Source organism: Humulus lupulus, chromosome 2 (genome assembly GCF_963169125.1).
Source record: "Humulus lupulus chromosome 2, drHumLupu1.1, whole genome shotgun sequence".
Lineage (NCBI taxonomy): Eukaryota > Viridiplantae > Streptophyta > Magnoliopsida > Rosales > Cannabaceae > Humulus > Humulus lupulus.
Window position 1 is genome coordinate 287613139 of NC_084794.1, and position 12808 is coordinate 287625946.

General features: G+C 33.9%; 2 protein-coding genes across 3 annotated transcripts; one reads left to right on the forward strand and one right to left on the reverse strand.

The window, feature by feature from the left end:
- Positions 1 to 3310: 3310 nt before the first annotated feature.
- Positions 3311 to 7359, forward strand: LOC133819675 (nuclear transport factor 2-like). The gene is made up of 9 exons (XM_062252976.1): positions 3311 to 3679; positions 3760 to 3894; positions 4334 to 4640; positions 5098 to 5360; positions 5458 to 5644; positions 5882 to 6006; positions 6118 to 6183; positions 6457 to 6538; positions 6858 to 7359. Exons 1-9 carry the CDS (start codon positions 3641 to 3643, stop codon positions 7067 to 7069), a joined length of 1416 nt encoding a protein of 471 aa, XP_062108960.1. The 5' UTR covers positions 3311 to 3640; the 3' UTR covers positions 7070 to 7359.
- Positions 7360 to 7530: 171 nt separating this feature from the next.
- On the reverse strand, positions 7531 to 10888 carry LOC133819674 (uncharacterized). Of its 2 annotated transcripts, none has more exons than XM_062252974.1 (6): positions 9928 to 10888; positions 9231 to 9403; positions 8931 to 9018; positions 8659 to 8850; positions 8286 to 8458; positions 7531 to 7996 (listed from the first exon to the last, which is right to left on the reverse strand). In XM_062252974.1, the coding sequence occupies exons 1-6, from the start codon at positions 10720 to 10722 to the stop codon at positions 7873 to 7875; spliced, it is 1545 nt and encodes a 514-aa protein (XP_062108958.1). In that variant the 5' UTR covers positions 10723 to 10888; the 3' UTR covers positions 7531 to 7872. The 2 variants fall into 2 exon arrangements, with proteins under 2 accessions (XP_062108958.1, XP_062108959.1); XM_062252975.1 differs by having other exon boundaries at positions 8659 to 8835; positions 9928 to 10877.
- Between the last annotated feature and the right edge of the window lie 1920 nt (positions 10889 to 12808).

The following is a 12808-nucleotide window of genomic DNA, read 5'->3' on the forward strand; positions in this document are numbered from 1 at the left end:
CATCACACGCTAACATGAGGATTTTGGTTGCCCAGTAACACAGTTTTGTTCTTGTTCGTTCATGAGTGCCTGCAAGACGCTAACAGAGATGCTTGATTGCAAAGCCTTGACTAATTACATTTCTGTTATCACAAAGCACAAAAAAGTAAACCATCAAACGCTAATAGAAGGGGTTTGGTCACTGTTATCCCCATTTCCTAGCTTGGGCTCGGGACCGCAATCTAGGCCCACTAGCTGGGAAATTGAGGTTGGGCCCAGCCCAGACCCGTTTGGCAGGAAATATGATTGACATCGACAGCCCAAGTGGGGGCCCTGGCCCGGAAGGTGTCCGGGAAGAATGATCCGGGACTTTCATCCGGGAGACGTACAGTTGTTTGGGATTACAGTCGAGATGTACGCCAATAGTCCTGAAGCCTGGTAAACGATCTGGGCTCCTGGTGGATGGTCCGGGCTTACGGTAAATGAAGAGGGACAGAGGTAAACGAACCCGGCCGGGTCGAGTCCTCAGGGTTGACAGGATAAAGCATCCGTGACCCTGACTCCGCCCCATGAAGTGTGGGAGTTGTCCTCACGTTTCACCTACGGAAAGCCCCCTCGGGATTATACGCCGCTGGCTCAAACTTGTGCCGCCACTGCTCTGACCGATCTTGTCCCTTGAATCTGCCTTGTAACTCGAAATGCCCAGACCAAAAGCCCCAATTTGTCGGGTGATAGATAAGCTTTGGGCTGGCCCAGTGGGCTCTGGTTAATGTTTGCCTTTTATGTTTTTATCCTTTGTATTGGGTTTCCGATAGAGAAACCAATAGTATTTATACTTTTATTGGGCCTGGATCAGCTCGGCCCAAGCCCCATGTTCCTGTGAACCTATAAATACATGTGGCAGAGCACTGGGAAAGATATCTCTTTTTGGCGTGTATACAGTTACTCTGCTAAAACGGAGAGAAAACTCTATTGTTATAGACTTTCTAAGCTCTAATACAACTGTCTCGTGGATTAAGGCTCATTAACGCTCCAACCACGTAAAAATCTTGTTTATATCTTCTAAACCCCTGATCATTAATCCTTCTTAACTTTTATTAATATAGTTTCCGAAAATCTCGGCAAACAGTCACCTAGCCATATTCTTAAAACTCCTGTTTGCTCAAAAAGGTGGTAATTCGCTAACAGAAACATGTGTTTGTGTTTCTTAGTTATTTTATGTCTGTTCGTTCAAGACAGATTGTCTACGCTAACATAATTGGCAGATGAGTACAAAGTCGTCATTTATCAAAATACAATTATGTTAATGTTGTAATTTATTATTTACGAGCTAAACCCAATAACTTAGGCCTATGATTTATATGTAACCTTAAACTCTTTGTTATAAATAAGAGGAGATGAAATAGAAACAGGAGGGCAATTCAAAATTTCGAAAACTCCATTATTCTATAAAGAGTTCTTAAGTAATGTAAAAGTGAAGGAGAACTGTAGAACAACCGACAACGTAAGTTAGTCGAAAATTATAGTTTTTCAAACTTAAATATCAATAAAATATGATGTTATTTATTTTATTATTTAATTCATACTTTTATATTATCAAGACGAAAAAGAATGTCAAAATGATGCATTATTATAATTGTCGAAAAATATTAAAATAGTAATTTTTTTCAATCATCATGGACTTCTAACTGAATGTATAATGAAAAAAAAGTATACAGCTCAAGAATGACAACAAAAAGTTCAAGGCAGTTGGTGATTACGTTAAGTAATTACATACTTCTTTTTCACAATTAAAAGTCCTAGTGCCTTTGAGACAATGTCTACATTTTTATTTTATATTTAAAAAAAAAGAAAAAAAAAAGGGGTTCAATTATTTGAGGGAGAAAGTGCAACACTTGAAGCTGACTTTATGATCACAGTTGTCCTACAACCTTAATTTCAAATCTTATATTCTAATAAGCTAAAAATCAATGAGCTTTATAATGTAGAAGAATAATAATATTGAATAATAAGTCTACAAATGCATGTTATTTGTGTTTTTAATTTTTATGAGTCATAGCTACGCAATTAAATGTCATCATTTTCTTCATTTGACAGTTTTTTTAGGCTGTAGGCACATAAACTATTAAATTACCAAAAACTCTACTAATTAATTACCAACAAACAAACATGAACATAATTATTATCTGTAGTAAGTAAAAACATTTCTAATGGAATGTTAAATTTGTGCTTTGATAACTTTTTTTTTATCTCTTTTATATAAAAAAAATGCATAAATAATGAAAATTCTTAATTTTAACGTTTTATTTTGTTAACGGAATATTCTAAATATTTAAAAGAATATATTTTTAAAAATAAAAATAGATATTTATTAATTATATAAATTTAAATTCAAATGTTATAAAATATTATAATAACATATAAGATATTTAATAAATATATTAATATAAATTTAAATATTAAAAAATATCATTATAATAATATATAATAATTTTTATTAAAAAAATATCATTTATATTTAAAAAGTTTAACATATTATATATATATATTTTAAAAAACTATAGATAATGTTTTGGTTTAATTTTTCTTTTAATATTGCTTATGTATTTAAAATTTATATGACAATGATACAAATTTAATAAAAATAATTAATAATTTTTATAAATAAAACTAAGCAAGCGTACATTGCACGTTGCTTGTATCTAGTATATAAAATAAATTTCTAACTAAAAATTATGTTGAATTTGACAAATGTTAAAATTGTACCATGAGACAAGATATATAGTATTCAAACTTGGTAAATACACTTTTTTTTTAAATCACATGAGAGGCTTAGCACACTTTTTTAATTACAAAATAATCATTTTTTTAATATTTAATTTTCTAATTACAATCAATGATAATTTATTTTTATATCAATTTTTATCTTAAAATATTATTAAGCATTAAACAACAATTTTAAATATTGTGATAATATAATATAATATTTATTTATTTTTGGCTAAATTTGATACTATATTTAGAATAATGATATGTGTATTAAAACAATGTACCAAAATATTACACAATTTAAAATAAAAAAGTTATTTTTAAATAATAGATTACACTAGAAATAAATTTGATTAATTAAATAAAATTGTCACGCTAATTAAAATAATATTTTAGTAAATAATTTAAGTAGACATTGTGTGATAGTGCATAAATTTTTATTCTAAATAACATAAAAAAGACAAGAAAGAGGGATTTCAAAAATGATTTTCCTTTTTTTAATTACGAAAAAGGACAAACAAGATTCTGAATTGCAAAAAAGCCCATTCTTTTCGCTCAAGGAAAAAAAAAACAAAAACAGTGGGAGAGGTGGAACTTGGGTAGGGAGAGAGCAGCCTCCATATCTATATATCTCAGAGCTTGTATCAGACACTTATCTTCTTTCCTCACCATTACTCAGATCTCTATATACATACACAGACACGCGCGCGTGTTGTGTATTTGTGTATGTGTATAGCTGTATCTGCGTCTATGTGTGTTTGAGCGACCCTTTTCCTCTCTCTTTCTCTCTGGATAATTATCTTATCTGCTTCTCGTTTCTGTGGTTCGAGCTCCGTTTCATTGGCAGATCTAGGGTTTTTAATTTCTGTAGGGTTTTAGTAGGGTTTCCACCATGGCCACTTCGTTTCCCATTCCGGTTACCGCTGCTCAGGTTCTTCTTGCTCTTTCTCTCTCTGTCTCTTTATTAATATATTTACGTCTTTGGGTCTCTAATGGTGGTTATGGGTTTAGGTTGGAACGTACTTTGTGGGGCAGTACTATCAAGTGCTTCAGCAACAGCCGGAGTATGTTCACCAGTTCTACTCCGATGCCAGTACCATGCGTCGTATTGACGGCACTACTATAGAGAGCGCCTCTGCAATGCTGGTATTTGTTTTTATTGTTTAATTTTGCAGCTTAAATTTTAGTCCTTGAGAATTAAAAATGTCCAATTTAGTATCCATTTTGATGATTTTTCCAAACGGGAACTATGGGATGTGACCCGAAATGAAGTGGTGTACTAAATTTGTGTGGTAAAGAAAGAACTCAGTAACCATCTAATTGATCTTTTGGAAGTATAAAATGATGGGGCATGAACCAAAATGGTGGAGGATATTGAATTTGTGTGGTAGAGACGTAAAATTGTTCAACTCTCTATCCCTTTTTATTGATTCTTGGGAGCTGAAATTGTGTGGTTTTTTAATATTGTTGGATATGAATGAGCTAAACCTTTAGTTTCTTTTATGGAATATTGGGATGTCTCCCATTTTACATTTTTTTATCTTCCTTAAATTCTGTTTCTGATTTTAAGTTCTGTGTTTAACAGCAAATCCATTCTCTTTTTATGTCCCTTAATTACACGGGAATTGAGATTAGGACAGCGCATGCCTTGGAATCTTGGAATGCTGGAGTTCTTGTAATGGTTTCGGGCTCTGTGCAATTAAAGGATTTCAGCAGCAGAAGGAAATTTATGCAATCTTTTTTCCTTGCGCCCCAGGAAAAGGGCTACTTTGTACTTAATGATATCTTTCAGTTCATTGATGAAGAACCAATCCATCATCATCCCACAGTCATGTTAGCCCAGGCTAATCTTGATATCAACCACACTGTTTCAACAACAGCCCCTGAGCCAGGTACTATATGGTTTATACGAATTATAGTGATTTTAAGATTTCCATTGTTTCCAGACCTTGCCAAGTTTGATCTTCAGCCAAGAAGCGGATACAATATGTGATTTTGCTATTAATTAGTGTTAATGTTATAGAAGCAATTGGGTAATATTCTTGTTTTAGGTGTATGATTTTGACAAAAGGCTTTAATGGATCTTGTTAAATCTAGGCTTAGTAAGTTAGTAATGTCACAGCTTCTATTACCACCTTAGTCATTGCTCTCTGTTCTAGAGTCTAAATAATATGACTCTTCAAATTGTATGTTTTTATCTGTTATGCCTTAGTATGATCTGGTAGGAGAAGTTTCTTTTATAGTTTTTTTTCCGACTGTGAAGTTAACTTCCTAGTTTGCCTACCATAATAGTTATTGTTCTTGCTTCAATGCTGAAAGAAAACCATGATTGAATTAATATTTTTCCAGTATCCTATAATATGCTGGGTGGAGAAATGCACGCTAGAGAGTTTGTGGCCTCTGATATCAAAGAAAATGGTCAAGTCGACAATTATGGCTTTGCAGAGCAGCAGTTACAGCAAGTTGCTGAGGCTGAACCCATAATGGAGGACAACTCTGTAGATCACTCGAATGGTTCGGTTCAGAATGCTGTGAATTCTTTACAAGACCACCTGCCTTCATCTGTTGAGGAGCCAGTTGTGGAGACCCATAAGCACACTTACGCTTCTATAGTATGTTTAAAACCTCTACAATTACCTAATGATATAGATACAGTTATGTAATCTTCATTTACAGATACTGATTTTTCTGCTTTATTCTTGCTGGAAGTTACGCGTTGCTAAAGGACAGCCTACACCTTCTGTAGCTTCTCAGAATTCTGTTAACAAGAATGTTCCACTGGCTTCAGAATGGAATCATTCTCCACCATCCACTGCTCAGCCCATTGGATCATCAAATACATTTGAAAGATCTGTTGCAGAGACAGCATATGAAGTTACCCCACTGGACGATGAAGGTTCATCAAATTACTTTGTTTTGTTTCAAGACTTAAATTAATTTGACGCTTATAGTAGTAATATCAATTAAGTTTATTAGCAAATTTCTTTGCCATTTAATATGCATCATGAATTAACAACTTTTGATTGAATATGATCTGTTTTGGTGTTAATATATGATATTAATAATAGTAATGTTTTTTTGGAGGGGCATATATACCTTGGGTTCTTATTTGCTTTATATATCTTTTTTTTAGGTGAAATCAAATCTGTTTATGTGAGAAACTTGCCGCCTACTGTATCTCCTTTCGAAATTGAAGAGGAATTTAAAAATTTTGGTAAACTAAAGCAACCTGAGGGCGTGGTCATTAGGAGTCGCAAGGTCTATATCCTTGACCTTTACCATTTTTATATTTTTTAGGCTTGGGAGTCCTTTCCCGGTCCTGCTATACCACTGTTCATGTTTATAAGCTGAAATATTTGGTATGTGCAGGATGTTGGTGTTTGTTATGCATTTGTCGAGTTTGAAGACATTACCGGTGTTCAAAATGCAGTCCAGGTTTTCCTTACTATCATTATTTAATATAAAACCCAATACTATGTGTTTGTTTATCAAACTTGAATGCTGATAAAATCTTTATCATTTTCCTCCTTTATGAAGCCAGCTTCTATCTACTTAATGTTATTAGTTTTGGATGAATGCAAGCTGGCTTTCCTTCTATTAACTCTATCTTCTGCTAAATTTGAAATTCATTCTCTTAAAATAATCTCTGTTGGTAATGGATCTTCTGACTGGATATCAATTAATTAGGCTTGTTCTTTACAACTGTAGGCAGCAACTGTTCAGATTGCTGGACGACAAGTATACATTGAAGAGCGCAGACAAAATAGCAACATCCCATCTCGATTAGCAAGTATGTATATGTTCGTTCTAATCCTTTTGGGTAATCTCAAGATATCTCTGAATGCAGTAGGTGTATCTGCCATAGTATGAACCAGGCAGGGTTTGATGTTGATTTCATCATATGCTTTCTGTCACTTAAATCATTTTGGAAGAAATCTCTTAAATCAAAGGACAAAAGTTTCCCTTGGAATGTAAATTGCAAATTGGCATAAACATATTTTAGTTTTTACCGAGAATAATTTAGCCACCATGTTTTGCATTATGAGCCTGCTGTTACAAAGTTTTACATTTTATTTATTGAACTTAAATTACTGAATTGGCGTGATTAGGAAGGGGAAGAGGAAGGGGAAACTACCAAGTAGAAGCTCCTAGGGGTCGATTTGTCTCGCGCGGTTTTGGACGGGAAGGCAGTCACGACGGAGGTGACCGTGACTACAATAATAGACCAAGAGGAAATGGTTTCTACAGACCAAGTCCAAGGCAAGACAGAACAAATCCAGGTTACCAACCAACAAGAAATGGGACAGAGTTTACAAGTTAAAGATTATTTTACAAGGAGATTTTTGCTCCAGCCGTTTCAACTCATAAGAACACCTCTCAGTTGAAAGTAGCACATGATTATTATTCCCACAGTCGATTTAACTTAGATATATTGGGTAACTAGTTTGTATTCTTTTTGCTCTTCAAGGAGTTCAATGTTTTTCACATAAATGTACTTCATATTCTTAACGAATGATATGCTTGCAATTTTGATCTTAGGATATTTGTTGAGTTGTATTCTTATTTGTTCATTTTCTTGACATTTTAATATAGATACCACTTGTTTTCCCAGTCGATGATGTGAACCTTGACCCATCTACACATCCAAGTGGTTTTAACTTTTAACTAACTTAACATAAATGGATGGACTTAGCTTAGAAGAGATAAAGTTACCAAGTCGCATCACATATAAAATGCGTTTGTTAACTTAACATTCAGTAAATATAGTACTTGCAGCACCTCTTGAACTTAGAAGTAAGAACCTCTTTATTCACTAAGTTTATTAGATGTTGACAGTGGTGTGATTACCAATTAAAACTAAATCGTTAACCATGCCCCAACCAATCCCCAACATGAATTCTACTTCTCTTTTCTAGTAAGATTCCAAATCCTGTTTCTATATAGTCAGACCTTTTGGCTATAGTTTCACAAATAGCTAATATAATAGTATCAATCAAGCTTTTAGCTCATGCAAAAGCAAGCCTCGCTAGTCTTTATTTTGCCTACTTATTCTATGAATCATAGTTTTGAGTCACATTTTTGGCTTATTGCACCTATAATGTATTACTTTGTTGATGATTTAGTTCAGACACTAGCAACCGTCATCGCCATCTCATGAAAGCCAGGCACTGAAACTTGTTGTTGTTGTTGTTCTTCTTCATCATCTTCGTTTTCCCAAAGGAAACTTGCATAGGCTGCAAGAACAGAGCTGAAAGCAAGGAAAGTGAAGAACAAGAGATTAGTAAAATATAATAGTCTCTAGAAAATGACTATCATAAAAACCAGTAGAATAGAATCACCAGTCTCTGTTGAGCTTGTTTAACAGGAAAGTACATGTTTCCCATTTTCCACTTTCTTTGGAAGTTAAAGGAAACTTAAGTATTGCTGGTGAACAAACTTCTCCTAAAGGTTTCTGCTTTCTAGTTTCTAGTAATATAGACAAGTTCTAGGTGAGATATCTTGCATAGTTGTCAACACAAGCAGTAATTTGTTTGTACCTATTGTGAGGACAAGCTTGAACTGCTCGCTCAAAGAAAGATAAGGTCTTTTGACCATCATGATGAAGTTCCCACACCAGTCTAGCATATTGTGCCATGATTTCCCCATCACTGGGGTCAGCTAGTATGGTTCGTGAGTAGTATTCCTCAGCTCCTTGAAGATCTCCTTTACACTGTCAGCAACCAGGATAATACATCAGAACATAAAGCGCTTCAAAACCAACTTAATTCATAAAAATAAACGTGATAATCTGCAGCATTGGATTGTTCAACAATAAAGGAGGAAGGACAACAGAGATCTATGATTCAGTTCACTTCTCTATGCATGGTTTCTGAAGAGAAAATCGAGCACGAGTTAGAACACATAACTCACCTCGTACAAAAACGTTGCATAATTTCTTAGGAACAAAGCATTATTGGGATTCTCTTCGATCATCTTCCTATAATAAACATCTGGATTTCCAGAGTGACAAGGGTCAACTGCAGTGGAATCGGGCCCGTCAATCCTGGTCCCTCCTGCAGTGTTCAAGCATGGGGTAGAATCTTCCTTCTGTTCAACATGCATTTATTATTAAAGAGTTAGAATGGCTCCATAAGTTGAAGCATTCTCAAAAGTCATGGTTCTTTCGACAGGAAAATTAGCACCTGAAGTTGATTATCAAATGCTCCATCATCTTCTTCCCCACTGTCCTCTATATCCCAGAGAAAACTAGCATATGCTGCAAGAACATTACTGAAACCAAGAAAACAACCCCCAAAAAAGCCAGTTAAATCATTATCCCCCATACAATTTGTATGAAATTTTCCCCCCAGATGTAGGTATTGGGCTTTATGAACAACAGTCTGGAATTTAACCTTTTCAGAGAAATTTTCTAATATTTTGAGACTGAAACTAATTCCTACATTTTCTATTAGAATCAGATGATTATTGAAAAGACTACAAACCTATCCTGAGGAGCAGCTTTTGTTGCAAGTTTAAAGTAACTAGAGGCTCTTTCTTGGTCATGATAAAGATCCCAAACCAGTTTAGCATACTGCATCCATATATCACCATCTTCAGGATCTGCAACCGAAGCACGAGAATAGTATTCTTCTGCTCCATAAAGATCCCCCTTAGACTGTCAAAAAAAAAAAGATCACATCAAATATTTGACTATCAGATCTTGCTCTACAACTTCTTTTTAATCAGAAAAGGAAAAACCCATGTTAAGGGAATTCAAGATAACTAATAATCTCATCAAATATGAAAAGCCTTTCTGCATATTTGTTGTTCTTCAAAGAAACGCAGTGCAATTCCAATTGTTTGGTATCATTTTCAACAAACAATCTAGTTTTCTTACTCAACCAGATGTTTATTCAGTTAAGATTCAGCTTTGATAACCAAAACTTACATTAACTTATGAGGTTCTACGTAAGTAAAAAAAATAGCTAAGTACACATTTGAGACCAAAACTTAAACATATGAAAGACTAATGCTTCATCCAAGAATTAGAACAAGCATAAGATTACGAATTAGTGAATTAAATTAGCAAAACCATTTGAATACTTCACAGCTTATTGAATCAAGAATAATAATTTCAAGAAAAAAGTGAAAGATCACACAAGAAAAAAGAGACCTTTTTCATGCTAAAGATATACCAACCTGCAAAAACTGAGCATAATTCCTAAGAAAAAGAGGATGAAATGGACACTGCTCAACCATTCTCTTGTAGTACTCTTCCGTATCACTTGTTTCATCAAAATCCATCATAGATAGACCAAGACCCTCACCATTAATTCCCAGTCCCGAAGCAATACACAAAGGACGAGTATTAACTTGTTCAGTTGCTTCTTCTTCTCCCAAGACCTCCGGTTCTTCTTCCTCCTTAATCAAACCCATTTTACTTTTCCCAAAGCAGAAATCTCCACCATTCGCATCTTCAATGGTTTCTCCAATAGTCACAGTCCTCTGCAATGCTTCTGCGACCGGACCCGCCTCCTCCGAATCCTGAAACTCATCGTTGAAAATCGCGAACGAAGGCTCCGTGCGAAGCATTGACCAGTAATGACGAAACCCGAATTTCGTTTCCCTTTCTGGGCTTCGCAGCTCGTTCGGATCAATCAGTTCGTGGCTCGACAATAGTCTCTCCAAGTTCCCCTCGGACCGAGCTCGACGAACGGAGTTTTGGCCTGAAACGTTCGGTTCTCGGTTGGACGCTCCGAACCCAGATGAGGAATGGTGGTTTGGAGAAGAATTACATGAAAAAGATTTCAAATTGTGGTGATGGGCGCCATGGACGAAGGTAAGAAAGTTGGCATTTTTAATGGGTTTGTTCTTGTTATTATTAGTATTACTATGAATAACGTCCAAATCTCTATTTGGGCTGTCTGAGCAAGATAAGAAGATGAGAGTTTCTATAACTGGGGCTGGGGTTGATGAGCTTCTAAGAAGGATCATTTTGAATATAAAATTATTTTCTAAAAATAAATAATAATAATTATTATTATTTCAACTAAAAACAGAGTTGAAAGAACAAATTTTGCACTGAAATTAAAAAATCCAGCTTCACATGCATAACAAAAAAATCAGAAAAACAAGACTTTTTTTTGTTTCATGATGTTGGAAGAAACCAAAACATGAAGGAATCACACGTAAAGTTTGGGCCAAAAATTTGGTTTTAATGCACTCACATGGGTTTTTGGTTAATTTATGGTGTTTCTTTTAAAATGCTTTGTATTAAATTAGTATGTGTTTAATGATGAAGCTATTCTTAGGTTTTTGAATGCACCACCAAGAGCAAGATGCATGTGATTTCGAGGAGTCCTTTCCTATGAAGGTGGAAAATCAAACACTATTTTTAGATCACAAGAAATGTGGTGTGGTGTAGAGAGGAGAGGCTTTGTTTGTGACTTTGTATTTTGTAAGCAAAAAATTGAGAACATTAATCAAAATATACCAATCCGTCCCCTCTCTCATGTTTTGTTATTTGCCTTTTTTAATTTATCTCATGGATTTTTCTAGACATAATAATATGTATGGAATGATTATAACTTATGGTTTAAATATGTGAGTTTTTCAGTCGCTTCCAAATGGCCAAATCATACCAAAATGACTTAATTATTCAAAGAAAGTTTTTTAATACGTTATTTGGAAAGAGTAAATGATTTTCACATCTTGAACCACAGAAAAGCGTTTTATATAACTTAAGTTATGAGATTTTTGGGAATCTAGTGCAAGCTAGATTATGATTTGGCAGTTCCGATCTTAAAACATTGAACAGTATGTTGAGTGGGTAAAAATTATTATTTTGGCTAAATTTTTTATTGAATGTTCTGGGCATATTGAAAATTAAGCCCATGAAACAATTTTTAAAAATTCACTATAGTATGGGAGTTATAAAGTTTCAAACTTAGATGTTCAAAACTATTTGCTACAAAGATGGTGTTGTTACAATGGCTTCCAATGGGCCAAACACTAGGTTATTGGTCAAATTTTCAAATGGGACTTTAAGAATTTCATTATTTAGGAAGAGTAATTGATTTTAGCATTTTGAAACACCAAAAAAACATTAAGTCTAGGTCAAGTTATAAGCTTTTTGTGATTGATGTGCAACCTCGAGTGAAAAAACTGACAACTTGAAGAGCGCATGTTTGAGTAACGTTTTGACAAGTTTAAAATCAACATTTTTAGATGGTTTTAATTATTTAGACTCTTTTTATATTAATTAAAAGTCCTTCAAGAGTTTACTAAGAAATACCCCATAGATTGTGAGTTTTATTTTTCTAAAAATGTTGTCAAATCAAATTATATTTTGGACAGATTTTGTTTTTTAAACTTTAAGTCATAATTCACTAGTCAAATCATGTTTGTTTTTCTTAAAGTATATACGATAATTTTCTATGGATTAAGGGTTAAGATTTAAGTGGTTTAAAATATAATAAGGTTTTACATTTTATTGAAAAATCTTAAGATAGTACTCTTGTGTGTGATAGGACTAAAATTTGTTTATTTGGTTAATTGAGAAAATAAAATCTTTTCGGATAATAAAACTTATGAGTTTCTTAATTAAGTGAAAATGGACCTTTTCTATTTACAATTTTAATAAAGTGGGAGATAGTGTTTAACACTTTTATTTTATAAGGAAAATAAGAAAGCGGTAATGAAAGTTTTCTTTCTGCTTAAGAAAGTGGTCTCATTATGCACTTGGGCATTTATTTCAAATTTCCAGCACCATTATTTGTAGGCAAGTTTTTTTATGAATAATGTGATAAAGCTACACATTCAAAGGATTAGTCTAAGTTTCAAGATTTAAGAACAAATGTTTTTAAAGTATTGAAAATTTGTTAAGTTCTTCCTTAATCGCTCAACTTAAAGACATAAACTTAATTAATCAAACGCCATAATTATTTTGAGTCACAGTATGGTTTCACTACAGTGTTCTCTAAGCAGGAAGGCTCGCTTCTGGATAAAAGATCTCCACAAGCAAGCACAAAAGAATCCGGGTAAGACAACTTATGTTACGTCTCGCTACAACACATTAATG